Here is a 27,753-nt window from a genome sequence, read left to right on the forward strand (position 1 = left end):
CGGTTAGGTTCCAATGCCTAAGCCAATACCGCTCCACATCCGAAACCAATAAAGTTGTGGCCTTTTCACCCACTTAAACTTATTCATTGTGTCTTGTGTCTTATTTCTCGCGGAGGGAGGGACATTGCCACACAATACAGGCTAACAGGCTTTGTTGTTTAAATTGGATAGTTTGGGGCATAGTTTCTGAGAAGCTTGTGCATGGACCAGGGGTCCCCAAACTACGGCCCCCGGGCCGGATGCGGCCCAATCGGCCTTCCAATCCGGCCCGCGACGACCCCCGCCGCCCGCTGCCGCCGCCCGCTCTCACGGGGCGCGGCGCAGCGACGATCTAAAAAATCGGCAAAAAATCGCCGAAAATCCTTTGTGCGCATGCGTATGGGCCTCTCCCGACCCGGAAGAGGTCATTTCTGGTGCACTTCCGGGGCGGGGGAGGCCCATACGCATGCGCACAAGCGATTTTCGGCGATTTCCCCCCCCGCCCGTGTGCACATGCGCACGGGCGCGCACTCCCCTGCCCTCCGGCCCGCTGCGCGGTAAGACTGGGGACCCCTGGCATGGACTAATCAGCCGCAGGGCCATGCAAACTGAGGCTACCTGTGGGGTTCATTTCGCCACTTCTCGAGGGCTTCCAAGTGGCAGATTGAGGTGCTTGCTTGGTATGTACCTATTGCTTGCTGTTTGGAATAAAATCTTTAATCTTCTCACTCGCTTGTGTTTTGTATTACTTCTGAATCTCATTTGAAAAGAACCACCTTGCGTTTGGCAAGACTACCATCCTGACACGAAGTCTCTCTCGGATATACCATGCTGCTTTCTCTCGTTTTTTATTGCATCGTTACAAAAGTCGGCTGCCTGCTCCTCTCTCTGCCAAGCCAGTGGCAAGAGCCCCTGAGGTTCCCGGCATTCACCTTGTGTTCCTTTGGAGAATTGAGACATGGCGGAGACTGTCATAGAATTAAGAAATATGGTCCCCCCCCCCATCTATTTGCTCCTTCAGTTTACTGAGTCCATGGACCTCCCTCAGGAGGTTATGGATTCTCCTTCCTTGGAGGTTTTTAAACAGAGGTTGGGTGGCCATCTGTCATGGATTCTTTAGCTGAGATTCCTGCACTGCAGGGGGCTGGGCTAGATGACCCACAGGACCCCTTCCAACTCTTCAATTGTATGATTCTATGTGTAAAAAGAGCACCCTTCAGCAATTCTGCACATTGGGATAATCTGTCAATTCCAGGTTCTCCGTTACTCCGTTATACCAATCCAGCCCGGTACAGTGGCTAGAGCATTGGACCTGCGTTCAAATCCTCCGCTCACTGGCGATGAAACTCACTGTGGTGACCTTGGGCCAGTCACTGCCTCTCAGCCCAACCTACCTCACAGGGTTGTTGTGGGGGAATGAATGTATGCCACCTTGTGGCTCCTTAGAGGAAAAGGTAGAATATAAGTTCTAATCATAACAATAATCTTAGATTCAGTCCTCTACATATCTATATCAATTTGCCATTTATTTATTTTTTGAAGTTTTATTTAATTTTATTAAAATGCATATTAATGGTGTGGGTTGTTTTTTTTAACAGACTTGTAATTTCTAACATATTCTAACATATCTCAGGTCCGATTCCTCTTCTCCATTGGTATTTCATACCTGTTTTCTGAGACGAGTCTGTTCTAAGCTTGATTTTTGTGTTTTAATAAAAACCTATTCAGTTTTTTTTAAAATAATCCTTGTTAAAATCAATTGATGTGAATTTTCCCTAACAGATACAAGTTGTTGTTTTTGCAAAGCAGTTCTCCCTAAAACAATGCATTCTCACATGCTACTTTCACCAAAACATATGCATTTTTATGCACAGTTTACCTGGATATAATTTAATTCTGTATGCATTGTTTGGCTGGAGACTTGCATTGCAAAATTGGGAGAAGTGCACATTTCAAATATTGCAGGGGGGCTGGGCTTTGCTTCATGAAATAATAATAATAATAATAATAAATTATTATTATTATTAATTTATTAATTTATTAATTTATTAATTTATTAATTTATTTATTTATTTATTTATTTATTTATTTATTTATTTATTTATTTATTTATTTATACCCCGCCCATCTCGCTGGGTTTCCCCAGCCACCCCGGGCAGCAATTGTATATGTATTGTTTCAAGTAGGGATGTGGGTGGTGCTGTGGTCTAAACCACTGAGCCTCTTGGGCTTGCTGATCAGAAGGTTGGCGGTTCAAATCCCCGTGACGCGGTGAGCTCCCGTTGCTCTGTCCCAGCTCCTGCCAACCTAGCAGTTTGAAAGCACGCCAGTGTAAGTAGATAAATAGGTACCACTGTGGCGGGAAGGTAAACAGTGCTTCCATATGCTCTGGCTTCCGTCATGATGTCCAGAAGCGGTTTAGTCTTCCTGGCCACATGACCCGGAAATCCGTCTGTGGACAAATGCCGGCTCCCTCGGCCTGAAAGCAAGATGAGCGCTGCAACCCCATAGTCGCCTTTGACTGGACTTGACCGTCCAAGGAAGGACAGATCCTGAAGCTGAGGCTCCAATACTTTGGCCACCTCATGAGAAGAGAAGACTCCCTGGAAAAGACCCTGATGTTGGGAAAGATGGAGGGCACTAGGAGAAGGGGACGACAGAGGATGAGATGGTTGGACAGTGTTCTCGAAGCTACAAACATGAGTTTGACCAAACTGCGGGAGGTGGTAGAAGACAGGAGTGCCTGGCGTGCTATAGTCCATGGGGTCACGAAGAGTCGGACACGACTAAACGACTAAACAACAACAACAACAACCGTCCAAGGGTCCTTTACCTTGCTTTTACCTTATGTATTGTTTCAGAAAGTGTGAATTACGAAAGGTAAAGGTGAAGGGAGCCCTGACCGTTAGGTCCAGTCGCGGATGACTCTGGGGTTGCAACGCTCACCTCACTTTACGTACAGCTTCCAGGTCATGTGGCCAGCATGACTAAGCCGCTTCTGGCGAACCAGAGCAGCGCACGGAAATGCCGTTTACCTTTCCGCCGGAGTGGTACCTATTTATCTACTTGCACTTTGACATGCTTTCAAACTGCTAGGTTGGCGGGACTGAGCAACGGGAGCTCATCCCGCAGTGGGGATTCGAACCGCCGACCTTCTGATCAGCAAGCCCTAGGCTCTGTGGTTTAAACCACAGCGCCACCTGCGCCCTGTGAATTAGGTAGGTTTGCCTTTAAATGCAAACATAATCTAGTAGTGTCTCCTGCAGCTCTCCATCCCCAGCACTGAATTTCCCTCCATTTCAGCCTTCTGTATCCTGGAGGAGCTTTGAAATTACACAACTAGGAGCTGGTTCAGGAAGTGGGTGTGGCTATGCAAATACTCCCCCCCATGTTTGAAAGGAAAGAACATGGGAGAGGATGAGGAACAAGCAGATCCAACAGCAGGGAGGAAAAGAGCAAATGTGTTTGATTTTATTGTTTCAAGCAACCATCTCTGTGCCGAAAGTAAGAAAGTTGGTTTGTTTTAGAAAAAAGAAAAGAAAAAAAAAGAAAACACAAACATACAAGAGGTCAAAGAAATAAATAAATCAATAAATTAAGAAATAAATAAGCGGGAAGCATTATTCCAGAGGACTTTTTGGAGAAAGCACACGTCTTCAGAAATTCACATGTCGTCGAAAAGGCTGGATCCCTTTTCTAGGGCAGGGTGGGTGAGCTGATGGCAGGAAAGCAGATCTTAATTCCTCCTCGTCCCTGGAAGCAAAAGGGTTAAAAAAGAAAAGGGTTTAGAATCATAGGATTGGAAGGGGTCCTGAGAATCATCTAGTCTGACCCCCTGCAATGCAGGAGTACATAGCTGTTCTTTTACAAACTTTATAGACCCCAGTAAGATTAATTCCTTGCCTTTTTCATTACAGATATGTGAGCCAAGCAACAGAACTTGGGAGATCCATTAGATTGATCAGTGGGAGGAAGCAGCTGGGAAGCAGAGTCCGGCGAAACATCAGACCATCCGGATGGCTTTTCTGTAGTTCTCCCAGAAAGCGCTATTCTAGGTCAGGCAATAACAAAGGGGTGGGGTGGTGGGGTGGGGAGGGCTCACCTCTGCATCCCATCCCAGTCACGGACCCGATCCGGTCCAGTCTCCTCCCGAAACAGCCGGATTCTCTCATGCTCTTCGCTGTCTGGATTCCCCGCATGCGCTTAAGCAGGGCGCTGCGGTCGGAGGGGAACGGGGCAGAATCAACCGGGGTCTCGACTTGCTGGCTGTCGCCATCATCCAGGAACTCGGCCAGCCCCTCCCTCTGGATCTCAGGATCTTCTAGGTTGGGGCTGTTCTGCAGTTCTTCCATCAGAGAGACTTTCTCCTCCAACCTCTGCAGAAGGGCCTGAATGGAAAATGAATATAACGTTCCTATTTCGTTCCTCTGCATTGCCTCCAAACCTTTCTGCTGCCTGAACCTCACCTTCCTTCCTTCCTTCCTTCCTTCCTTCCTTCCTTCCTTCCTTCCTTCCTTCCTTCCTTCCTTCCTTCCTTCCTTCCTTCCTTCCTTCCTTCCTTCCTTCCTTCCTTCCTCCTTCCTTCCTTCCTTCCTTCCTTCCTTCCTTCCTTCCTTCCTTCCTTCCTCAGGGGTTCAGCTAGCTCAGTGGTTCCCAAACTTTTCCAGCCCCCCTCCCCACCCCCTTGGTTCCATAAACTCATTCTTCGTGCCCGTTGCCCTACTCTATAAAAAGCATTATTCAGAATTGCAGTTGGCATTCAAAAATTCAAAGCAGTAACAATCAATGGCACATCTCTTCAAAATCCAGTTTAGACATTTTAGTTTGATTAATTTGACACAATTGGTGAATTTGATCCAGTGAGACCAGCTTTTCAAAGTCTGATAGGCGCTGTGATTCTCTAGCGGTTTGGCTTCACCCCCGTGGTTGCACTCCATTGTTTCTTGAGACAGAGGGCAACCGACCCCCACCACTGCCTTGCCTATTAGCGCCCCCTAGGTAATCCCACCACTGCCCCTCCCCCAGGGGGCACTACTGTCTACTTTGGGAACCGCTGAGGCAGGTAATTTTAGACCCTGAACAGTGCAGTCTTATTTAGTTACTTTTATTATTTCGTTATTTGTTAGGTTTCCATCCCTTCTTCTTCTTCCTCCAAGGAGCTGCCTGCTCCTCCAAGGAGCTTCCTCCAAGGAGGTGGCACACATGGTCCTCATTCAATCCCCTCAACAACCCTGTGAGGTAGGCTAAGCTAAGAGACAGGGACTGGCCTAAGGTCACCTCAATGACCTTCATGGCCAAGCGGGGATTTGAACCCTGGTCTCCCAGGTCCTAGTCCGAGACTCTAACCATTAGGCCATGCTGGCTTTTTAAATGCTCATGAAGCTTTCCCTTCCCCCATTGCTGGGTGTTTCTAGCTTAATGACTCCCTCCCTCCCTGTGTTTTCATGTCTCCAGCTTCCCCTTGCCTTCTAGCCCAAGCAGGCAGGCACAGCTAGCAGCCACCAGCCATCAAAAGCCATCGCAGAACCAGCAGTGGCTGTGAATCGTACAAAATCGTACAAAATGGGAGAAGGGTCGTACTTCAGTGGTAGAGCACGTGCTTTGCATGCAGAAGGTCCCAGGCTCAACCCCCTAGTTCCTGGAAACGGGCAAATACAATTCTTTCTTTAGGGCTTGTGATTTTACAGATATGAAACATGCGTTTTGCTGCTGAGCTCCAGGTCTCCTAAACTGCATAAGACTCCCCAGCGCCAAGGCCAGTGAGTCAGATGCCTTCAAGAAGTTAACAAGGGAGACACCTGATCATTCAAGACCCAGGGTTCAAATCCTCCCTCAGCCAGAAAGCTGAGACTGCCTCTATAAGCAATTTCGACCAGCACATTTGCACAAGCAGATTCCCCCAACATGATGTATTTTAGCGCGTTCCTTTTTGTTGGCCTCTGCACTTTTGCACACACTTGTTGACGGAGAACCGCCCTGCAAAATTGGGAGATGTGTGAATTTCAAAGGTCGCTTCTGTTTCATTTCGTGTATCCTGTTGAGAACTGTGAATCGGGTTGTTTTCTCACTAAAATGCAAAGAAGATCAACTTTCTTCCCCGACCCTTCCTACATGTCAGGGTTGTTGTGAGGGTAAAATGCGGGAGATGGAGGGGAGAAAAACATAGGCCACCTTGAGCTCTTTGGAGGAAAGGTGGAATATGAATGTAATAACAGGTGATAAATAAATAAATCCCAGTTAGACCCTCCGCAACATGGAAAAGCCTTGTCTCCCTGCCACAAGCCTGGAATCCTTTATGAATTTTATCATTTATTTGTTGCATTTCTATCCTAGAATTTTAGGTTCCGCTGAGAGGCAGGGACGGATCCCAAGGTCACCCAGCGAACTGTAATGGACAAGCGGGGATTTGAACCCTGGTCTCCCAGGTCCTAGCTCTGTAACCACTCTGCGACACTACCTCTCTTTTACAAGTCACCTACGCTCACTGCCATCCTAACATTCTGCAGTGATGAACTGCAACCGAGGAAGGCGAAGGACAGATCCGCCCAGCCATAGCTAAGAATGGAAGAAGGGCAAAAGGCACGACCTGGTATTTCGTTCCCAGCAGCGACCAACCAGAGGCTGGCATCGCTCCCGTGTCAATTACCCCCGGTACCCTCCGACTCTAAGATAGACTGCCTCTGAACATGGAAGATCAACCTTCCATCAATTTCTTCTCCAGGAGGGGAGAGCCCACCCTAGAATAATAGAATCCTAGGACAGAGTCTCCCAAAACCTGCCCCTCTGGGTTCCTTACCTCCATGCTGGCTAGCTCCTTGGCGGGGCTGAGGCTGTCGATGGGGTGAGCCATGGAGTGTTGGAAGCAGAGGAGGAACAGCAAGGCAAAGGTGACTGCGCTCGAGCCCTGGGTGTCCATGCTTGGAGAAGGTGCGTTCGGCTTCCTCGCCCTGGAGACGGTGTCCTTTTTTCGAGAAACCTCTGGCTTCGCTTCTTCCCTTGCTCTGCTGTGTCCTGTGCTGCCTGCTTCTCCCCAGCCGGCCTTATATACCCTTTGAGCCGAGCTCTGCTTCCTTGGGTTATCGGTGGGATTATCTGGGGTGCATTCCAGCCCCCTCTCCGGAATGCAGCTCCTTTCAGAGAAGATTCCCTTTATTAGGTGTCACTGGGCAGCTGATCGCCTAGCATGCAGGAGTCACAAGCTGGTGATTTCATGCCGCCTGCCCTCTCGGCTGATACTGGCCTCGGAGATTACAAACCCCATCCCTCGTTGGAATTTCTTTTACCTCCCCCCCACCCCAACTTTCAAGCATTTCCCAGATCTGAGCAGAGAGGACCCTCGAAATATCCCCAGAAATGCAACTTGGGGAAATCGCCTTGTATAGCAAAAGCAAGAAGCTCAAGAGGACAGCTTTATTTTATTTTTTTTGCAGGGTGAGAGGGAATCTGATGAAACCCCTGTCCCGGACTTTTCTCCAAGGGCCATTCCTATATATGGAGTAATGAGGGTATCAACTCAGTCCCGGCTTTGCTTCCTTTCCAAGTGGCTTTGTTCCATTTGGGGCTTAATCTCGGCACCGAGAAGAGTCAGACATCTGCAAGAACTCAGTTCTTTTAGCGTGGCAGCACTTTGGAACTCCCCGACACTTGACGTCAGGCAGCTGCCTTCGCTGTGCTCTTGGCTGTACCTGCTAAATGAAAAAGGAAACAAATCCGTTTTCATTTAGACAAGCCTGCCCAGGTATTTAGGAAGTTGATGTGAGTTTTTAATCTGTTCTTTAGTATTTTTCCTTTTTTTTTTGTCAACCACTTTGCGTTTAAAAAACCCCCAACAACAATCAAGCAGTGTATAAATTTTATGAACTCAATCAATCAATAAAATTAAGCTTACCTGCGCATAATGACCCTTGGCCCAGGTGGGGCAGCTAGCCTGCGGGTCAGATATCTAAACTGAACCTTAAAAGGTAAAGGGACCCCTGACCATTAGGTCCAGTCGTGACCGACTCTGGGGTTGTGCGCTCATCTCGCATTATTGGCCGAGGGAGCCGGCGTATAGCTTCCAGGTCATGTGGCCAGCATGACAAAGCCGCTTCTGGCAAACCAGAGCAGCACATGGAAACGCCGTTTACCTTCCCGCTGTAGCGGTTCCTATTTATCTACTTGCATTTTTGACGTGCTTTCGAACTGCTAGGTTGGCAGGAGCTGGGACCAAGCAACGGGAGCTCACCCCGTCACAGGGATTCGAACCGCCAACCTTCTGATCAGCAAGCCCTAGGCTCAGTGGTTTAACCACAGCGCCACCTGAACCTTATTTCCTTCTTTTTCACTTTTACTGATGTATTGTAATGTAGCAAAAAAGCAGGCCTCCCAAAAGTCTTTTCATTTCAGATTACGTTCAAACGAGAGAAGTTATTTTTGGCTTGGATGAATGCAACTGTATATGCTTAAGTTAGAATGGATGGGTTTTTATTTTTATTCTTACTGTAGGCTGGCAATGTTTCTCCCCCTCCCAGTTTTTCTAAAATATATAGAGTTCACGCCAGCTCAGTCCTACTCAGAGTAGATACACCGAAATGAATGGATCTGGGTTAAGCAAGGCCACCTACCCCATACATTTCAAGTGCTATGACCCTGCTTTAAACAGCGGCTTCCCACAGAGATCTCTGGGAACTATAGTTTGTTAAGGGGGCCAAGAGTTGTCAGGCAACCTCTCCCGGAGCTACTATTCCCAGAGTTCCCTGGCAGGGCAGATGGATCATTAAAAAAACCACTCTGAGACTTGTACCTCTGCAAAAGGGGGTTTCCTAACTCTCAGCGCTCTTAGCAAACTACATTTCCCAGGATTTTTTGGATGGAAGAGCCATGGGTGTGTAAAGCGATGCCCTGGGGCTTTCAAAGTATGGTTGCTGCTGCATTTTGAAAGGGTATGGGGTGTTTTAAAGAGTTCTAATTTCGGTTCCTCTGTTTCGTTTTTGTCGGGTTGGTGTTGGTTAAATGTTTAGTTGGGGTCGGCATTTACTTTAATTTGGGTATAGCTGTAAACCGATTATGATTCTTATTGTTGTCATTGGTTTTTTTAATTGATTTGTTGGTTTGTTTGTTGCTTGTATAGGCTATCTTGTTTTTTAACGTTTGATGTTTCGTTGTGTTTTATATGTTGTAAGCCACCCAGATCATTATTATTATATGGTGTGGAGGTGGCTGGGGTCAAATTCTGAGCAGGACTGAGTACAATTTTTAAAAAAGTTATCCCTATGGCAGGAAAGTTTGTGAAAAGCACTGTTGCGATGCATCAATTTGCGCCCGGAGTGTCCTTTTCTTTGAAAGTGGTTTGACCTTGGCGGAACGGTAGGCATTTTTGTGCGACAGCCTCCTTGCAAGCTCGCTTTGCAGGGAACCAGAAAATAATAAGCTTCCTCCTAGAAAGAACTGATGTGATCCAGGCCGTTGGCTTCTCTCCAAGGTGCTGAATCAAACCTCCCTCCAGCTACTTCCTTAAGCTAGGTGGGGATGTTGAACCGCAAACCCTTTCCCAGATCAACAGAACCTGGCTCTCTTATCCAGAGGTCAGCAATCTTTTTCAGCTGTAGGCCAGTCCACTGTCCCGCAGACCATGTGGTGGGCTGGACTATATTTTTTTGGGTGTGTGTGTGTGTGAACGGATTCCTATGCCCCACAAATAACCCAGAGATGCCTTTGAAATAAAAGCACACATTCTACTCATGTAAAAACATGTTGATTCCCGGACCGTCCGTGGGCTGGATTGAGAAGGCGATTGGGCTGGATCTGGCCCCTGGGCCTTAGGTTGCCTACCCCTGCTCTTATCCCAGCATGGATTTGCTTTTTCTTTCCCACTCCCTTTGGGGGGGGGGGGAAACAAACAGGAGAATTGTTCATGCCACAGTTCTGAATCCTCAGGTCTCTGCATGTCACAAACCTAGTCTAGTCTTGCAGCCAGAAATCAAGGGCTTTAAAAATTGATTGGGGTGGCAGTGTTTAGGGGAGTAGGGAAATCGGGGATCGGTGGGAGATCAGGTTACGACAAAGCAGGAAGGTTTTCAGGTGGCCTTCTACTGAGTCAGCACTCCACCCAGCTCAGTGTTGTTGGCCCTGACAGGCAGTTTCAAACAAGGCAAGGATTTTGTACCATTCACAGCCACTGCTGGTTCTGTGATGGCTTTTGATGGCTGGTGGCTGCTAGCTGTGCCTGCCTGCTTGGGCTAGAAGGCAAGGGAAAGCTGGAGACATGAAAACACAGGCAGGGAGGGAGTCATTAAGCTAGAAACACCCAGCAATGGGGGAAGGGAAAGCTTCACGAGCATTTAAAAACAGAAAGGTGAGAGAGGAGGTGGACTCTTGTAAACTTTGGTAGCTGCCAGTGTCCTCAAACTGTGTGTAAAATAGATCCAGCTATCCTGTCTGAGAAGGCAATAATTTAGATCAGGGTTTGGGAACCTTTGGTCTTCTGGGTGATGTGGTACTGCAATTCCCAACCAACCCTGGCAAACATGACCAATGAATGATGTGTGTTGTAGTCCTGCAATATCCTGAGGGCCACAGGTTCCCCAAGTCTCACTTAGAACATCTGGGGGAATTTTTACCGATGTCACCTCACCCTATTATCCCAGACACTGGGATATTCTGCTGTTGCTCCTCTAATGGATCACCCTCCCCTCTTCCAGACATGAAGCGCTGTTGATCTGCGACATCTGATATCTTGCAAAGGCTTGTCTTTTTGGCCAGGCTTTCCCTGACCCCTAAGAATGGACCATGTTATCATTGAATTCTTATATATAAAGAATATATTGGATGCTTTTGATGTCGTTAATCTAATCATACCCTTATATGATTTTTCCTGTAAACCACAGGAAAGTGAAGATCTCGCTTTCTGTGGCTGAACTGATATCTCATAATGACCAACCCCAATAAGTGGACTTCTATTTAGACGTATAGGCTGCCTGTATTAATGAATGCATATACCGTAAGTGTATTAGGGCCAAGGGAGTGCTTTTATTGTTTAATATCAGCTGACAATGTTTTGCCAATTTAAGAAAAAGTAAATTTTTGAAAAGGAGAAAGGATTGGATACCCTCCTTTTTGTTCTAAACAGAGGAGGGGGGAAAGAGCTTCTCTCTGTGAACAAATGTGATAGTGACTGACAAAGTCGAAAGGGTCCCTCATGTCATTTTGTGGTCATTTCATTTTCCATCTCATGGCAGTCATTTTGTGACTGGCATCCACGACTTGTCCTCAAAATTCTGAATGTGCTCCTTAGTCCAAAGGAAGTGTGGTGACCCTTACTTTAACGCAAGTTTATCCTCATATTTCTTTTTTTTTTTTTGCTCGGGGAAATGTTTTGCGAGTCTCAGAGGCATGTGTATTTCAAAGCTTGCGGTGACAATTACATAGGCTCATGAATGCAAATTGTGAAATTTCTCCACTATCACTACAGCACAGTGAAAACACTCCATTTCTATAAAACGTTTATTGAGATTTTGCAGCACCAAAGCCCCCGTTTCGGTAGGCCGAAAAACTAGCAGTCTCAGTGGCATACCACTAAGCTTCAAATGTAACGGGAGCCCATAAAATATGAATATACAGGTTTTTATATTGTCTAGGAAGGGGTATGATTCTTGAGAGGGACTGTGCGCAGAGAGTTCTCAAACAGATTTAACAGTCTGTATAAACTTTATGGCCTTTGTTTTCCAAACTTTTGGGGCGGCCGACAAAGAGGTCCTCTTCTGATTTCAACTTCTGGGTTTCCTCCAAGAACCTAAAAACAAAGAGTTAAAGATCTTTTGAGTTAAGGCTTCCCCTTCTGCTTAAAAGCAGCAGCATTACTCATGAGGACTAGCTGCTTTCCAAGCTCATTCCTCTCTATCAGGGTCATAGCTGCCAAGTTATCCCGTTTTTTAAGGGAAATTCCCTTATGCTGAATAGGCTTCCTCGTGAGAAAAGGGAAAACTTGGCAGCTATGATCAGGGTTAGTTCTGACAAAGGAGCGTGATATAAGGACAGCCCTGCTGGATCATACTAAATGCTCAGGGATGGGGAACCTTGTGGCCCTCCAGGATTCTTGGTCTGGCCCTTGGGAGGTTACACAAGGCCACACCCCTTCTTCACAGGCCACACCCCCTAAACAACTCTGCCTTTCACCCTCCTTGAGTGGTTTTGCCTGCCTGGAAAGGCGAACTCTGAAAATTGCCTCTTGCTTGACTGGACAGAGCAAAGAGTAGATTGTTTTGGTTTGACCCAGAAGGTTGCCTGCACTGTTTTCGAGCTGCTAATTCTAATATTTCTCGCAAGCAAGTTTTGTTAAATAAATAAATCCCACCTGCCCACCCAACCCAGCAATGAGAATCTTTAGAAAGAGACTTACGGGCTCTGTAGACATTGCACCCAAGGTCTGTCTGGGTCCCGATCCGCTCAAGCCTGGTCCCGAAGCATCCGGAGAAATATCTCCTCCGCTTTGGGGAAGCCAGGAATTTCATCCAGTGGTCCTCCACTTCTGCAGTCTGCAGTCTGAGCTGGCTGGAAGAGAGGGTTTCTGCGTCAACAAGGTCCACGTCGGAGCCATCATCTGCCTCGTCAGACCTCGAGATGGGAGCCTCCAATTCCCCTTCCGGGAATTTTTCCTTCAGGCGCTCGAGGAGGTCCTAAAATCAGAGGTGATGGAAACAGAATACCAATAAACAAACTCGGTTCAGAACACGAGGACCTAGAAAGCTTCCTCCTACTGAGTCAGACAATTGAGTCCAGGTAGCTGTGTATTGGGACCCAGGTGGCGCTGTGGTTAAACCACTGAGCCTAGGGCTTGCTCATCAGAAGGTCGGCGGTTCGAATCCCTGTGATGGGGTGAGCTCCCGTTGCTTGGTCCCAGCTCCTGCCAACCTAGCAGTTCGAAAGCACGTCAAAATGCAAGTAGATAAATAGGAACCGCTACAGCGGGAAGGTAAACGGCGTTTCCATGTGCTGCTCTGGTTTGCCAGAAGTGGCTTTGTCATGCTGGCCACATGACCTGGAAGCTGTACGCCGGCTCCCTCGGCCAATAATGCGAGATGAGCGCGCAACCCCAGAGTCGGTCAATACTGGACCTAATGGTCAGGGGTCCCTTTACCTTTACCTAGCTGTGTATTACCAGCATTGGCTGGCAGCAGCACAGTTTCAGGCAGGGGACAACCCCAGTCCTACCTGGAGATCCCATTGGGGTTTGAACCTAGGACCTTCTGCATGCAAAGCAGATGCTCTGCCGCTGAACTAAATGGTCCTTTGTGCGATCACCAGAGCAATCAATATTACATCAAGGCAGCAGATGCGTTCTTCCTTACACATACAGAGAAAATTTACAATCTGGCCCAGTTTTAGCACGCAGGTTTGACTTTTTTTTCAATTGCCACCTTTTAATATTTGACCTTGAGGTCTTTTTTCATTTTTTTAAAAAAGAAAACCTTAATTATTTTTAATGGATTTTCAGGGCAACCCACTCCAGTATTTTGCGATGAAAGCTCCATGGACATATAAAAGGAGAAACTTTGAGAAGGAAGTGAGAGGTTCCAAGGAATGCTCTGGTTCGTGGGGGTCATGGAGAGCCAAACACGACTAAGACGACTAAACAACATATTAAATATTAGTGTGCCTAAATGCCATCTTTTTACACCTGCATTTTCCCCTCTCCAAAACCTCAATTGAACAGTGTCTGGGGAAACTGGTGGGAAGAGAGAGATTTTGAACCAGAAGGGTCTAGATTTTGAATTTGTGAAAGAATATCTGGAGCTGGGAATCTTGGCTTGAGAGTCCTCACCCCACCCCAGCCTTCAAACAGAAGTTTCCTCTGGACTCCTTTAGGATATACCTTGGTTCTCAAACACCTTGGTTCTCAAAAGCCTTGGTTCTCAAACGCCGAAAACCCAGAAGTAAGTGTTCCGGTTTTCGAACATTTTTTGGAAGCCGAATGTCTGACGCGGCATTCGGCTATTGTTTCCAGGGCGCCTGCACCAATCAGAAGCTGTGCCTTGGTTTTGAAATATTTCGGAAGTCAAACGGACTTCCGGAGCAGATTAAGTTTGGCGCTTTTATTTTTGATATTTTTCTTACGTTTCTGTTTTTGAGGCTTTTTCAGTTAATTTGTTTCTGTGACTGTCTGGAACCCAGTTCAGCTGCTGATTGATTGTGTGACTGTGAAAATGGATAAAAGCCCCCCATTCAAACAATGACTATCATCAGTGCAGGTAAGGGGAAAAAATAAGAATTTTTAAAATCTACAATACTGTCTTATTTATTTTATAGTACAGTACACTGATTATTGCTTTCATTTTATGGATCAATGATCTCGTTGGATAGTAAAATTCATGTTAAATTGCTGTTTTAGGGCTTGTTTTTAAAAGTCTGGAATGGATTAATCCGTTTTGCATTACTTTCTATGGGAAAGTGTGCCTTGGTTTTGGAACGCTTTGGTTTTGGAACGGACTCCCGGAATGGATTAAGTTTGAGAACCAAGGTACCACTGTAATTTTTTTAAAAAATTGGGGGTGCCAATTCCCTTCTCTCTCCTCTCCAAAATTTACCACCCCCACCATAGGCAATGCCTTTGATTCCTGCAATGCACATTGATCGATCTGCGAAGACCTTTTTCTGCTCACAAGCAACTAGCAAGTTCAAATTATCATTCTCCTTAGTTGCATCCAGTGCTAGTCCTACTCAGAACAGACCCATTGAAGGTAATGGAGAAGACTGACATAGGTCCAGTAATTCCAGTGGGTTTCCTCTGAGTAGGAATCTTAGAACTGTGCTGTTGCAAAGGACCATAAGGGTCATTTAGCTCAACCCCATACAATGCAGGAATCACAGCTAAAGGGACTGAGTTAGATAGAATCCATTAATCATCATTCTTTGCTAGCACTCCCCCCCATGTAAAATATTTCATTTCATTTATTTATTTATTACATTTATAAGCCGCTTTTGTTCTCCAGTGATCTCAAGGTGGTGCTCATGGTTCTCCTCCCTGCCTCCATTTTATCCTCCCAACAACCCTGTGAGGTAGGTCAGACTAAAAGATGATGGCTGGCCCAAGGTCACCCAGCAAGCTTCATGGAGCAGTGGGGATTCGAACTCGGCTCTTACATTATTTTCACCAAGATAAGCATTTTGGAGTTTCTTTGAAAAGCTTGTTGCAAAACTCGGAAGAGTACAAAAAAAAACCAACTTGTGGGAGGGGCTGGAGGGTTAATGGTTTGTCTTGCTTTTTATTACGTTTTCATCTTGCATTTTAACCGCTGCTCTGAGATCTACAAATATAACTCAATAGTGATTAAATTTTGAAGGATAGTTGCATTTCAATTTGCCTTGGGGTGAGTTCTAAGTTTGATAAATGAGATACGTTTCTGCAGGTGTGAATTGGGTACCTCCTAATCAAACTGAATTCCCAACAAACAAACAAACAAACAAACAAACAAACACACACACACATCCACCCCCATCCCTGACCTGCCTCCTCCTTCCTCACCTGCAGGGACCGCAGTTCTTCGCTGGAAGGGCTCCAGGCCACAGGATTACTCAAACCCATGCCTGCTTGGGCGAACACCAAGAACACAGAGGACCAGCGACACCAGGCCACAGCATCCATCATCCTTCTGGCCTCTGAGATCTGGTAACTTTGACTGGGGATACGAAGCACTTCTTGGCACACCCAAGGAGCCTTTCTTTATAAGCCCCTTCCGAGGATGGCTCCTTGCTGCTTCCAGCCGGCCTGGACCCCAGCGAGCTGAGCCACTTGGCTCTGATAAGAGAACCGGTTCCAACCAGCGGCGCTGAGCCTTTCGGAAATGACACATTCTGCCCCCACCCTGCTTTGAACAGAGCAATTATAGGCGCTTTCTTGAGCGCCAAACCGTTCACGGCCGCGAACCAGCAGAAATGTCTTTTCTTCTTTCTTAGAGGGAAATGCCGGGCTATGGCTTGCGTTACGGATGCGTCCCCAAATTAGGCAATTCCGTGAAGATAGGGAAAGTGGGGTAATAGCTGGCTGTCCTTCCGATTTTACAACTCGGATATCTTAACTGGGCAGGGGATTAACACAACACCTCTATAACTGCTGCCAGAGTTATTTTTTGTCCAAATTGGTGTTTGAAATGAGATAACACCCTCCATGAGATGACTAAAATCTGGGACACAGTGTGCATGGCTAAGCTTATATTTATATATGGTGAGAACCAGGGAAGGCATGCAACAAGATAATGCCTTTATTTATTGAGAAATGGAGCAATAGGTTGGAGGATAATGTAAACCCATTTATGTTACAGTGGTACCTCGGTTTACAAACACAATTGGTTCCGGAAGTCTGTACTTAACCTGAAGCGTACTTAACCTGAAGCGAGCTTTCCCATTGAAAGTAATGGAAAGTGGATTAATCCGTTCCAGACGGTCCGTGGAGTACTTAAACTGAAGCGTACTTAACCTGAAGAGAACTTTCCTATTGAAAGTAATGGAAAGTGGATTAATCTGTTCCAGACGGGTCCGCGGAGTACTCAACCTGAAGCGTACTTAAGTATGAGTGTAATTGGTTCCGGAAGTCCGTACTTAACCTGAAGCGTACTTAACCTGAAGCGAACTTTCCCATTGAAAGTAATGGAAAGTGGATTAATCCGCTCCAGACAGGTCCACGGAGCACTTAAACTGAAAATACTCAAACCGAGGCGTACTTAAACCGAGGTATGACTGTACTTGGAGCCTTGTAGTATTAATTTATTATATTTGATTTTGGTATGGAAATTTGGCCCTTCTATATGTTAACTCTGCATGTTTTGTCAACTTAAGTTGCCATTCTTCTTTGGCTGGGACCTCGCTCGTTTTCCATTTTGGGGCTAACAACACACAGGCTGCAGTAGTGGCACACATATCAGTAAATAACCTTTTCTGACACCTGGGATTTTCAGTCTGGATTATCCCAAACAGACAGGACTCTGTTGTGGGGTTGCTGTTGTTTTTTAAAAGTACCGTACTTTTAATCCCCCCCAGTTCATTATAAACTATTTCCCAATACTCTTTTACCCTTTTACAAATCCACCACATATGATAAAATGTACCCTCATCTTCAATGGATCTCCTCCTCCTTGAGGAACGGGGCCCATTGCGCATCGTGAGTCCATGGCGAGACATGGGGTGCAGATTTGTCCTGGTGCGTAATGAAAAATTGCCTGATCCTCTTACCCTGTGACCCGGGGCATTGAGAAAGCTTCTAGTTTTAGCACAATGTTGCTTTGGACACGAACAGGGAAGCTGCCTTATGGACATAAGATGAATCTTGCTGGATCAGGCCAATGGCCCATCTAGTCCAGCATCCTGTTCTCACAGCGGCCAACCAGATGCTTGTGGGAAACCTGCAAGCAGGATCCGAGCACGAGAGCAAATTCCCCCCTTCTGCAGTTTCCAGCAACTGGTCTTCAGAAGCATCGCTGCCTCTGAACACGAGGGCAGAGCGCAGTCATTGTGGCTTATAGTCCTCTCCTCCTCTTCTTCTAAGGCCATCCAATTTGGAGATCGCTGCTTCTTTCTGCCGAAGCAAGTTTGATACCATGCGATGTGCGAAAAGGGGCTTTCTTTTTACCTGTCGCGAATCTTCCTGCATTCAGCTTTTATGTCAAGTCAGGGTTACAGGCCCATCTAGTTTAGTGTTGCGTACTCTGACTGGCAGGGACTGTCCAGGGTTTCGGGTGGGGCATTTAGTGGCTGACGGATGCTATGACGGGCAACCCTAAGATCATGCAGTGGGAGAATGTTTTCAACTGTCACTGCTTTTAGAATTCTTTTTAGATACAGCTGCTTTTAGTGGTTAGAACTACGGCCTGGGAGAGACCTGGGTTCGAATCACCCCCTGGCTGCTGTGATGTAGCTCACTGGGTGACCTTGGGGCCAGTCACTGTCTTTTCTCTCAGCCTAGCCCACCCCAGTCTAGGGTTGTTGTGGGCATTAAAATGAGGAAGGGGGTGGGGGTGGGAGAGAAACCGTGGATACTGCCTTGAGCTCGTTGGAGAGAGAGAGGTCTCGTATCGTTGCAATAAATAAAATAATAAATAAGAGGGCTGGGAATGTCTCCTGATCTTGGAGAGAGCTGCTGCCAGATTTACATATAAGCTAAACAAGTTATAGCTTAGGGCCCCACTCTCTTGGGGCACCCAAAAAAAATCAAAGAAAAAAAATCTGGATGTACGCTTCCAAAATATAAGATAAAACACAAATAAAATAAAACCTACATACAGCAACAGTGTTTTGTGTTGTGTAGGCTCCTATGATGTAAGTCATGGGCCCCTGCCTGCTAGCCTGCTCCCTAAAACATCATTGGTTTGCTCATTTCTATATATAGGGTGCCTACATTCTGCATGGAGTGGTTGCATGGCAACATGTGCTAATGGCTTGAGATACCTATTAGGTCCATAAATTACCATATGGCATATATTCAACACAAAAAAAACAAAGGCAATTTGTTGTTGATGAAAGGACAGCTGGACATATAAAGGGCCCCATTACCTTCAGTAGCTTAGGGCCTCATCAAACCTAAATCCAGCCGTGGCTGCCAACCAGTGTTGGCAATGCTGAACTAGATGGACCCAGTGCACAACATCTCAAGTTGTAGACATGAGACAAATACATAAATAGAGTGGTTTAGCTCTTTTAGAATGCTCTGCTCTGCTTGGTTCAGGCTCGGGTATCTGCTGGGATCAGGACCCTTTCCTGCAACGTTATTTCTGTGCGCTTTTAATTTTGCATGTTTTCCAAAAGCCTGGCGATGCTGTGAAAACGCTTTTGCCAATCTGCTTGGTGCCGGCTGGGAAACGAGGCTTTACAGCTCAGCTAATAGACCCGTGCACCTCTGCTTTCCTCCACCTGCTCCCATCGGGGGGGGGGGGGGAACTGCCCCCCACCCCTCTTGGTGATGGAAGACCCTTCATCTCTCCCACGCCAGGCTCACTTCAAAGGGCAGCTGTTATCATTTATATGCTAATCGGAACAAACACGTTTGCCCAGGACGGGAATCGGCAGGCGCGCTTAATTAGCTGTGGCCTTTTATGCGAGAGAAAATACGTTCCCTCGCCACACGGATGGCTTTGTGGTTTAAGTTGACCGTTCCCGCATGTAGAATCCCCCCTCTATAATTTTTATTAATTTTTCCTGTTTTACATTTTAGAATATTACCGGTATATCATTTCCCAACTCTACAAGTCAATGATCTAGTACTGTATGTGGACATGGTCAAGGAACCAGCAGCCCTCCTCCACAAGATGTTGGGTTCCTCTCCCAGCCGATGGTCAGGGAGGATGGGACTTGGAGTGCAGCAAGATCTGAAGGACCACAAATTCTCCACCCCCGTAGTAGAATATAAACAACCATTTCTAAAAAACCTTATGGCATGTTGCTAGTCCTCAGCCTCTACTTGCCACCTGTAAAATGGGCATTATTTAGGGTTGCCATATTTCAAAAAGGATGAGATGGTTGGACAGTGTTCTTGAAGCTACGAACATGAGTTTGACCAAACTGCGGGAGGCAGTGGAAGACAGGAGTGCCTGGCGTGCTATGGTCCATGGGGTCACGAAGAGTCGGACACGACTAAACGACTAAACAACAACAACAACATTTCAAAAAGTAAAAACCAGGACACCCCAAAAGTTGTTGAAAATAAAAAAAAATTAAAACCCTGCAATTTTTCGATTGACTTGCCTAAGATCATAGAATCATGGAGTTGGAAGAGACCACAAGGGCCATCCAGTCCAACCCCCTGCCAAGCAGGAAACACCATCAAAGCATTCCTGACATATGGCTGTCAAGCCTCTGCTTAAAAACCTCCAAAGAAGGAGACTCCACCACACTCCTTGGCAGCAAATTCCACTGCCGAACAGCTCTTACTGTCAGGAAGTTCTTCCTAATGTTTAGGTGGAATCTTCTTTCTTGTAGTTTGAATCCATTGCTCCGTGTCCGCTTCTCTGGAGCAGCAGAAAACAACCTTTCTCCCTCCTCTATATGACATCCTTTTATATATTTGAACATGGCTATCATATCACCCCTTAACCTTCTCTTCTCCAGGCTAAACATACCCAGCTCCCTAAGCCGTTCCTCATAAGGCATCGTTTCCAGGCCTTTGACCATTTTGGTTGCCCTCTTCTGGACACGTTCCAGCTTGCCTGTATCCTTCTTGAACTGTGGTTCCCAGAACTGGACACAGTACTCCAGGTGAGGTCTGACCAGAACAGAATATAGTGGTACTATTACTATTACTTCCATTGATACAGGACAAAGCGCCACATTTCAGAAATCCCCTCTTCATGTCACTTCTGCCTTTGAAGTCCCAGTAATGTCTGGGGAAATCCGGACATATGGCAGTCCTAGCATAATTGTATCTGTCTGTTCATTCTCTCTACCCCTTGTTTTGTATCCTTCCCTTTCTCTCGCCGGGGATTCTAGAACCCTTAGGCAAACTGCTAGACCTCAGCCTCTACTTGCCACCTGTAAAATGGGCATAATTTTCTCTGTCTGTTCACTCTTTCTCCTGATTTGCATCCTGCCCTTTCTGTTGCAAAGAGTCCAAGGCCGGCTTGAGAGAACTTTGGGATTCTTGTGAGCTTGGAGACAAATCCTGGCTGCTCATGAAAAAAATAGTTCATTTTACGCTTGTGCTGACACAGAGACCCAATGCTCTGGGACTTGCTCCTGGCCATATTCCCCTCCCTCATCATCTCTTTGGCAGCAGGAACACTGCTCTTTTGCCTGCCTGCCCAAATCATTAAGCATTCCACATTAATGCGCGTGTCAAAATCTTCTTGTGCGTCTGTGTGTTGTTGAAAGCCCATACCGGCAGTTTTCATCTTAGCTGAGCTGAAGGCTCAGTTCCTTCGCTGCGCAAACACCCCCGTGCAGTTGATTTGAGCATCAGGAGCCAACATCCACACCTACGCAGGAGATCTGCCCCTTGCAAACATTGACATTCTCCTGCCTTCTCATAACTCTGGAGCCTGTGTAGTTAAAGTCAAGTTTAATTGCCGAGCTATTGGATTCACCAGTTTTCCTGCTTGGGGAAACTGGTGAGAGGAGGATGGTCTGATCCAGATTTAGGGCTCTCCTTCTGAGTTGTATCATTGGTTGATATCCCACCTTTTTCTCCAACGAGCTCAGACTGGCATACGTGCCCCCCCCACATTTAATCCTCACAACAACCCTTTGAGGTAGGTTAAGCTGAAAGGCAGTGGTCCAAGGTCTCCCTGGAAGCTTCATGCCTGAGTGGGGATTTGAACTCTGGTCTCCCAGGCCCTAGTCCAACAATCTTAACCACTCCAACACCCTGGCTTTCTGAAGACTAGCATAGAATCCAACCTTCCCCTAATTCCCCCCCCAAAAAAAAGGGGCACTCTGCAGTCTATTCTCAGAGTCTTTTCCAAGTCTGAGAGCCATATTCTAAATGAGAGTTGGAAGAAATAAATTGTGTTCTTTTTTTACACACACACACTCACACTCACACAGAGCATATTGGAAATGAATTGGACAAATTATGAAAACCAGTTTATTTCGACAACTGTCTGCATGCAGAATTTTGCACATGAGCGAGACACGGAACAAAAGTTAGATAGGATTTATCGTAGACACACACCTTTGCCACAAATGAGAGAGGACTGACTGGAGGTGTGGGTGTGTGAGGGCCGCGATCTGATTTCTCTAGGTTCCATCAGTGCCCGAAGGGTCTTGATGGGTGAACTAATGTTTAATGGGAGAATGCTGGGCCTCAGGGGTTCTGTGAATTTTTTTCTGGGTCGACTCATTCACACCTGCCCACCACCCAGAAGAACTGTCTATGCTGGGCCGGCCCAAAGTACCAACTAGCCAAGCCTCCTGTTTTCCGCCTGTGGGACCGCTAAACTCTTTTTTAGGGCTGTGATTCTTGGGTTGCAGGGGGGTTGGGCGAGATGTCCTTTAGGCTCCCCCCCCAACTCTAAAATTCTAGGAAATTCATGGAGGAGAAGGGTATCAATGGCTAATAGCCATGATGGTTAGATTTTCTACCTCCACTGTCGGAATCACAAGTGGGAATCCCTAACTGCGTCCATGTCCTGCTCCTGTAAGCATCTGATTGGCCACTGTGAGAACAGGATGCTGGACTAGATTGGCCTGTTAGCAGGATGCTTCTCATATAGCCTCCCTTCAGCTGTTGTTTCCCTCTAGTGTTTGGTATTCAGGGTATACTGCTCCTGTCCATGGAGTCTCTGTTTTGCTATCTTAGTTAACGGCGCTGCCCCATCTCCCCTCAATTTGGCTAACTCTTAAAGAAGAAAGTTATCACCACCGCTTCTGATAAGGAAGGTAGCAGTTTAAACATGACTTGTATGTGGGGGAAGAAAGCAGCTTCAAGACAAGTGGGGGGGGGGGAATGAGCCAGGACAGATCGAATCACACTAGGGAGGTGGGCAGAGGCAGGAGGTGTGAAGGTTTTGGCTTGGTTGAAGAGGCGTCTCTGGGGGACTGGAAGGCGGGGATGCCTTGGCGATGAATGAGGATGTTGGTTGTCTCTCTGGGAGGCGATGGGTCCCGCCGGCGATGGGTCCTGCCGAGGGAGAAGAATGGGAAAAGAAAAGGCATCATGTTCTGAAACGGCCTCTCTCTGGAACAGCCGTGCGAGAGAGGAAGCTCAAAGCGCCTGTCATGCTTAGCTGCCTTCATTGGCAAGGTTAATTGGCTGAAAACCTTTTCTTGCAAGTGGAAGAGAAGGCGCCCCGATTTAATTGGATTGGTCGATTCCCTCCCCCAAGGAATATTATTTTTAATGTAAGAAATGCAGATCGCAAGCGCTGCCTAAAGAGCTGGGTGTGTATTAGGGCAGAGGTTGACCCCCCCCCCCAGGTCCTTGCGGAGAAGTGGAGAAGCTCAGTGGCAGAGCACCTGCTTTGCATGCAGAAGGTCTCAGGTTCGACCCTCAACAGCATCTCCAGGTAAAGCCCTTGCCTGAAACCCGGGAGTGCCGCTGCCAGTCAGGGTTGGCAATGTTGAGCTAGACGGACCAAAGCTCAGTAGAAGGCAGCTTCCTACCTTTCCATTTAAATCACACAAAACCATGAGGACTAGCATCTTTTATAAGGCAGTTTCCTCTCTTCTTTTAGGAGCCTTCCTTAGTGCTCACAGAATCCCCCTCCCTGAGTCCTGGATTGGGGGACGGACGGACATTCTGTCGTAGCCGAAAGAGTGTTGGTTGCATTTTGGTGCCCAGAACAATTTCTCGATATTGGAACCAGGCTACAAATAAGGTTGGCAAACCCCGTGTCAGAGAGACTCTCTTGGTCTGCCATCCCTGAGAGATGGCTGCCCAGCCTCTATGAACCCAACGAAACTCCTGCCTGAAATATATATATATATATATATATATATATATATATATATATATATATATATCATAAAACATATACACCGCTTGATTGTAAAACAAAAACCTCAAAGCGGTTTACAAAAAAAGGTACCGGCAATAAGATTATCGGTAAGAAAGATCAACCACTTTCGAAAAGCTAAAAAAGAAGAAGATTAAAAAACAGATCAAAACTCACACCGACTTTTAAAACATCTGGTCGGGCTTATCTGTTTTCAGCAGACACCAAAAAGAATTCGGTGAAGGCACCTGCCCGAAGTCAAGAGGCAGAAAGTTCCAAAGGTGTTGCTGCCACACCGAAAGACGGACTTCTTACAAATGCAGAACGGGGATTCTGTGGCACCTTCCGTAGTGCCGGTTCTGCCGATCAAAGCAATCGAGTGGGCATATTTGGGGTAAGGTGATCTCATAGGTAAACTGGCCGAGCTGTTAAGGGCTTTATGTACTAATAGTAACACCTTGAACTTGGCCCGGTAGCAGATCCCTGAGCCAGGGCCGTCTTAAGCATATCCAGCGCCGTGGTGCAAAGATCGCTCTGGCGCGCCCCTCCTTTCCCAGAGTTGACGTTTTTTTAGGGCTGGAGGAGGCAGGCAGCAGCTGGGGGGTGGCTCCTCTGGTGGGGAAGAGTCGGAGGCTGAACCTCTTGGCTCAGCTGGCCGCTTTGTGCCACGGCGACCACGGCAGGCAGCACACCAAGTGAGCAGGGCTGCACTGAGCGAGCGAGGGCGCGCGTGCTGCTCCTGCCAAGTGTTGGCTCGTTTCTTCCCCTTTTAGCCTTCTGGCGCCCCACAGAATTTGGTGCCTGCAGGCTAAAAGGGAAAAAAAACCAACTAATGCTCTGCGGGAGTGGCACACGCACCCTCACTCACTTGGTGCGCTCGTTCGGTGCTCCCCGGACTCTCGCCTGGCACCCTCCAAAACTTGGTGCCCTGGCGCCCCGCACCACTAGCCTCGATGGGCAAGACGGGCCTGCCCTGAGCACAGATATTGTATGCAATTGTGCTGCACAAACTGCATCTTCCGGATCACTCACAAAGGAAGCCCCACATGGAGCGCATCCAGTCTTGACGCAACCAGCTACTGTGTGGCCAGAATCTTCCGGTTGTGGACACTTACCTGCCGGGCTGCCTTTCAGCACCCCAGCCCGCTCAGAGCCCCGATCCGGTCCAGCTTGACCCCAAAGCATCCTCTCGAAAGGCCCTTTTTGCTCCTTCCTCGATACCTCCGGGAGGAGCCCAGGAGGTCATTGAAGAGCCTCTGGAAATTGCTTTCTGAGAGGGGCACCCCTTCCTGGGGTCTCCTGGCCCATGGCAGCAGAGCGTCCTGTTGTTCCAATGCTCCTCCGGTTAGGAGGGTCTCATCTTGGTCCTGCTCTGTTTCCTCGGACCCTGCTGGCTGTTCGAGGTCCTCCTCTAACCACTTAGACAGGGTCTGAAAAATACAGGAGGGTGCGGGGAGAAGGAAGAGCAACAAAATAAGCACCAGCAAAGCTTCTTGCCCCCTCTGCTTCCCCCCCCCCCCCGCAAGCTGACACCTATAAATTTGTCTTGCTTCTAACTATTGGGGTGCCTTTTCCCCCTTTTTGTATCACCTCCAATTTTGGTCCAGGTGAGTCTTTATACCCCCAAAGTGCCTCTTCCCATCATTCCATTGGAAAATCCCAATTTTCTGGGGGTGTTCCTTCCTCTTTCCTAGAGATGGGACAAATCTGTCGCTTTCGATTTCTAATTTCCCCCATCTAAAGTTCCGCTCTCAACATTAGTTTTGCAGTGAATAAACAACAACCTAAACTAAAAAGGAATTGCTCTTGGAAACTTAGCACAAAGGTCTCCTAAGAATCTTTATTTACCGGTCTTTGCTGCGTTTTTATCCCACTATTCTTCCAAGGTGCCCAAGGGGGTGTCCATGGTTCCCCTTCTCCCCATTTTATCCTCACAGCAACCCTGTGAGGTAGGGCAGGCTGAGATGCAGTAACTGGCCCAAGGTCACACCCAGTGAGCTTCGTGGCTGAGTGAAGGGGGGATTTGAACCCTGGTCTTCCAGGTCAAAGTCCGACACTCTAACCACTGCTCCCAAACCAGCTCCTAACATAGGGTTACCAGACATCCCTGTTTCCCGGGGACGGTGCCTGGATTTGTGAATAAGTCCCCGGACAAATTCCATCCCTAGAATGTCCCCGGATTTCATCTCATGTCCCCGGGAAACACAGCAGCAGCAGTCTCAGCAGCCCAAAGCAGTTGGCTCTGGCTGGCTTCAGGAGCCGCTCGGAAGTCCCCATATAATGATGGTGCAGGGGCTCCACCTTCCCTGACCCCAGCAACTAAGCTGTGAAGGGAGGCGAGGCTTCATGCTGCCTATCGAAGCAGCCTCCCAACTCCTACTTGCATGCAGGAGTGGGGTAGGGATCTCTCAGATGGGCAACGGGAAGCCTCCCTTCCCAGCTGAGGGATCCCCGCCCCCTCCTGCTTACACGCAAGTAAGAATGGGATTGGGGCTGCTCCGAAAGGCAGTGTGAAACCTCCCTTCCCTCTGCAACCGCCATCGCTGCAGCATCAACGTCCCGAATGTGTGGTATTGATTGATTGATTGATTGATTGATTGATTGTGTCCCCAGACTCATTGAAAAAAATCTGGCAACCTTATCCTAACAGTAATCTCCTTTGCAATGAAATATTTGCAATAAAATAAAATATTTGCAATTTTGCCTAATGTGCACGTTTTTGCAACATCTCTTTTTGTAGTGCATTTCTGTATTCTCTCTAAAAAGAAATCTACGCACTTTTACACATGCTTTACCCTAGCACAAGCATTCATTGATGCCCATTACCTAGCTGGATTGCATTGCAAAATTCAAAGGCTGCTTTTCAGTTCACAAATTGCTTTGGAAAAGTGTGGCTCGGGTTTGGATCGCTTTGAAATGCAACCAGATCCTTCTGACCCCATCCATCACCCCTTCCACTTACCTGGACATTGGTCACTGGCTTGGCTCTTCCTTGTTGGTGAGCAAAAAGCAGCAGCATCAAGACCCAGCCGGCATGCATCACTTTGGGGTTCATCCTCTGCTTGGCTGCCCTAGTTGGATCCCCTGAGCTTTTCCCCTGCGGCAAGGTGAGCCGGCTGGTTCTCTGCCCGGCTTTTATATCTCCCTTGACCCCTCCCCAGGTCCACCGCTGAGCTCCTGGAAGATGCCCAAGGATTGGCTTGAGTGCATCTCATCTCTTGTCAGGGAGGAGGGGAGTTCGCAAAGCATCTTTGCTAATGCATTCTCTCCCTCGGCAGGTGGTAACAAAAAGAGGAATTTTTGCATTTGGCAGATGCTGGAGATCTTGAGTTGGAAATCTTCTCTGCTTTTTCGCCTCTGGACACCTCCACCTGTCAGTTTTGTTCAGTTCTCTGCTGGCTGGCAGCAGGAAAATTACTACCGCTGTTAGGATACTCCGGTAGAACATTGTTGTAATATATAGAAAGCCTGTGGGGAAATAGCCTCAAAGGAAAACAGGACGTTGACTTACGCTGACTTATACACTGGTCTATCCAGCTCAGTATTGTCTACACTGACCGGCAGCAGCGGCCCTCCAGGGTTTTGGGCAGAGGGCATTCCCCCAACCTCCAACATTTCTCTGATTTTTCTATCAGGGAGCTTCTCCTGCACTTGATCTCGCCGCACACATGAACCTCATATACACATCTACTTTGCTTACCGTGAGCAATTACATTCTCGCCACCAGCCTACCTCACAGGGTTGTTGTAAAGAAAAAAGGTGTAAGGCAGTGGTGTCCAAACTTTTCTTAAAGAGGGCCAGATTTGATGAAGTGAAGGGCCATGAGGGCCGACCAAAGTTGTTGAGATTTTTTTAGGATTGAAGATGTTGAGATTTTTTTTAGCTGTAAACTGCCTGGAGTCCCTGTTGGTAGAAAAAAGTGGGATATAATAATAATGATGATGATGGAACTGTGAGAATGATCAGTAACCTCTCAGAAAGTAAATCCTATTGAACTTTCTGAGTAAAAATGCTTAGGACAGCAGCCCAGACTGCCCAGTCTTTACACTGTCACCTGGGAGTAAGCTCCATTGAAGACAGTGGGGCTTACTTCTGAGTAGGCACTGCAAGGCTCCATTTACAATAATGGAACAGACACACACACCCCACATTCTCTAAGAAATAGCTGGCTGCTGAAACATTGCAAGGAAAGATTCCAATGTCGATTGCTGACCTTTTCCTTCGGAATTATAGGAAGGGCTTCGTATGCCAGCTTCACTGTTTCTTTCATTCGGTGCGGGGATTTTATTTTCAGGATCAATAGGACTCCCTTTTTCACCTACACATACTACTTTAAATTGTTCTCCGAGACATGGAGGAGAGGAAGAAGGAAAAATATGGAGAT

The 27,753-nt window shown here is 47.2% G+C and overlaps 3 protein-coding genes across 3 annotated transcripts; all 3 read right to left on the minus strand.

Annotated features, from left to right (window-relative positions):
- Positions 1-2,791: 2,791 nt before the first annotated feature.
- On the minus strand, positions 2,792-6,970 carry LOC118087774 (natriuretic peptides A-like). The gene is made up of 3 exons (XM_035120739.3): positions 6,776-6,970; positions 4,082-4,367; positions 2,792-3,732 (listed from the first exon to the last, which is right to left on the minus strand). The coding sequence occupies exons 1-3, from the start codon at positions 6,893-6,895 to the stop codon at positions 3,716-3,718; spliced, it is 423 nt and encodes a 140-aa protein (XP_034976630.2). The 5' UTR covers positions 6,896-6,970; the 3' UTR covers positions 2,792-3,715.
- A 4,281-nt stretch (positions 6,971-11,251) lies between these two features.
- On the minus strand, positions 11,252-15,601 carry LOC118086841 (natriuretic peptides A-like). The gene is made up of 2 exons (XM_088670973.1): positions 15,479-15,601; positions 11,252-12,632 (listed from the first exon to the last, which is right to left on the minus strand). The coding sequence occupies exons 1-2, from the start codon at positions 15,599-15,601 to the stop codon at positions 12,129-12,131; spliced, it is 627 nt and encodes a 208-aa protein (XP_088527099.1). The 3' UTR covers positions 11,252-12,128.
- Positions 15,602-21,508: 5,907 nt separating this feature from the next.
- LOC118087828 (C-type natriuretic peptide 1) lies at positions 21,509-26,745 on the minus strand. The gene is made up of 3 exons (XM_035120840.3): positions 26,332-26,745; positions 24,485-24,799; positions 21,509-22,555 (listed from the first exon to the last, which is right to left on the minus strand). Exons 1-2 carry the CDS (start codon positions 26,422-26,424, stop codon positions 24,500-24,502), a joined length of 393 nt encoding a protein of 130 aa, XP_034976731.1. The 5' UTR covers positions 26,425-26,745; the 3' UTR covers positions 21,509-22,555; positions 24,485-24,499.
- Positions 26,746-27,753: the final 1,008 nt, after the last annotated feature.

This window comes from Zootoca vivipara, chromosome 6 (assembly GCF_965207765.1).
Source record: "Zootoca vivipara chromosome 6, rZooViv2.hap1.1, whole genome shotgun sequence".
In the NCBI taxonomy this organism is placed as follows: domain Eukaryota; kingdom Metazoa; phylum Chordata; class Lepidosauria; order Squamata; family Lacertidae; genus Zootoca; species Zootoca vivipara.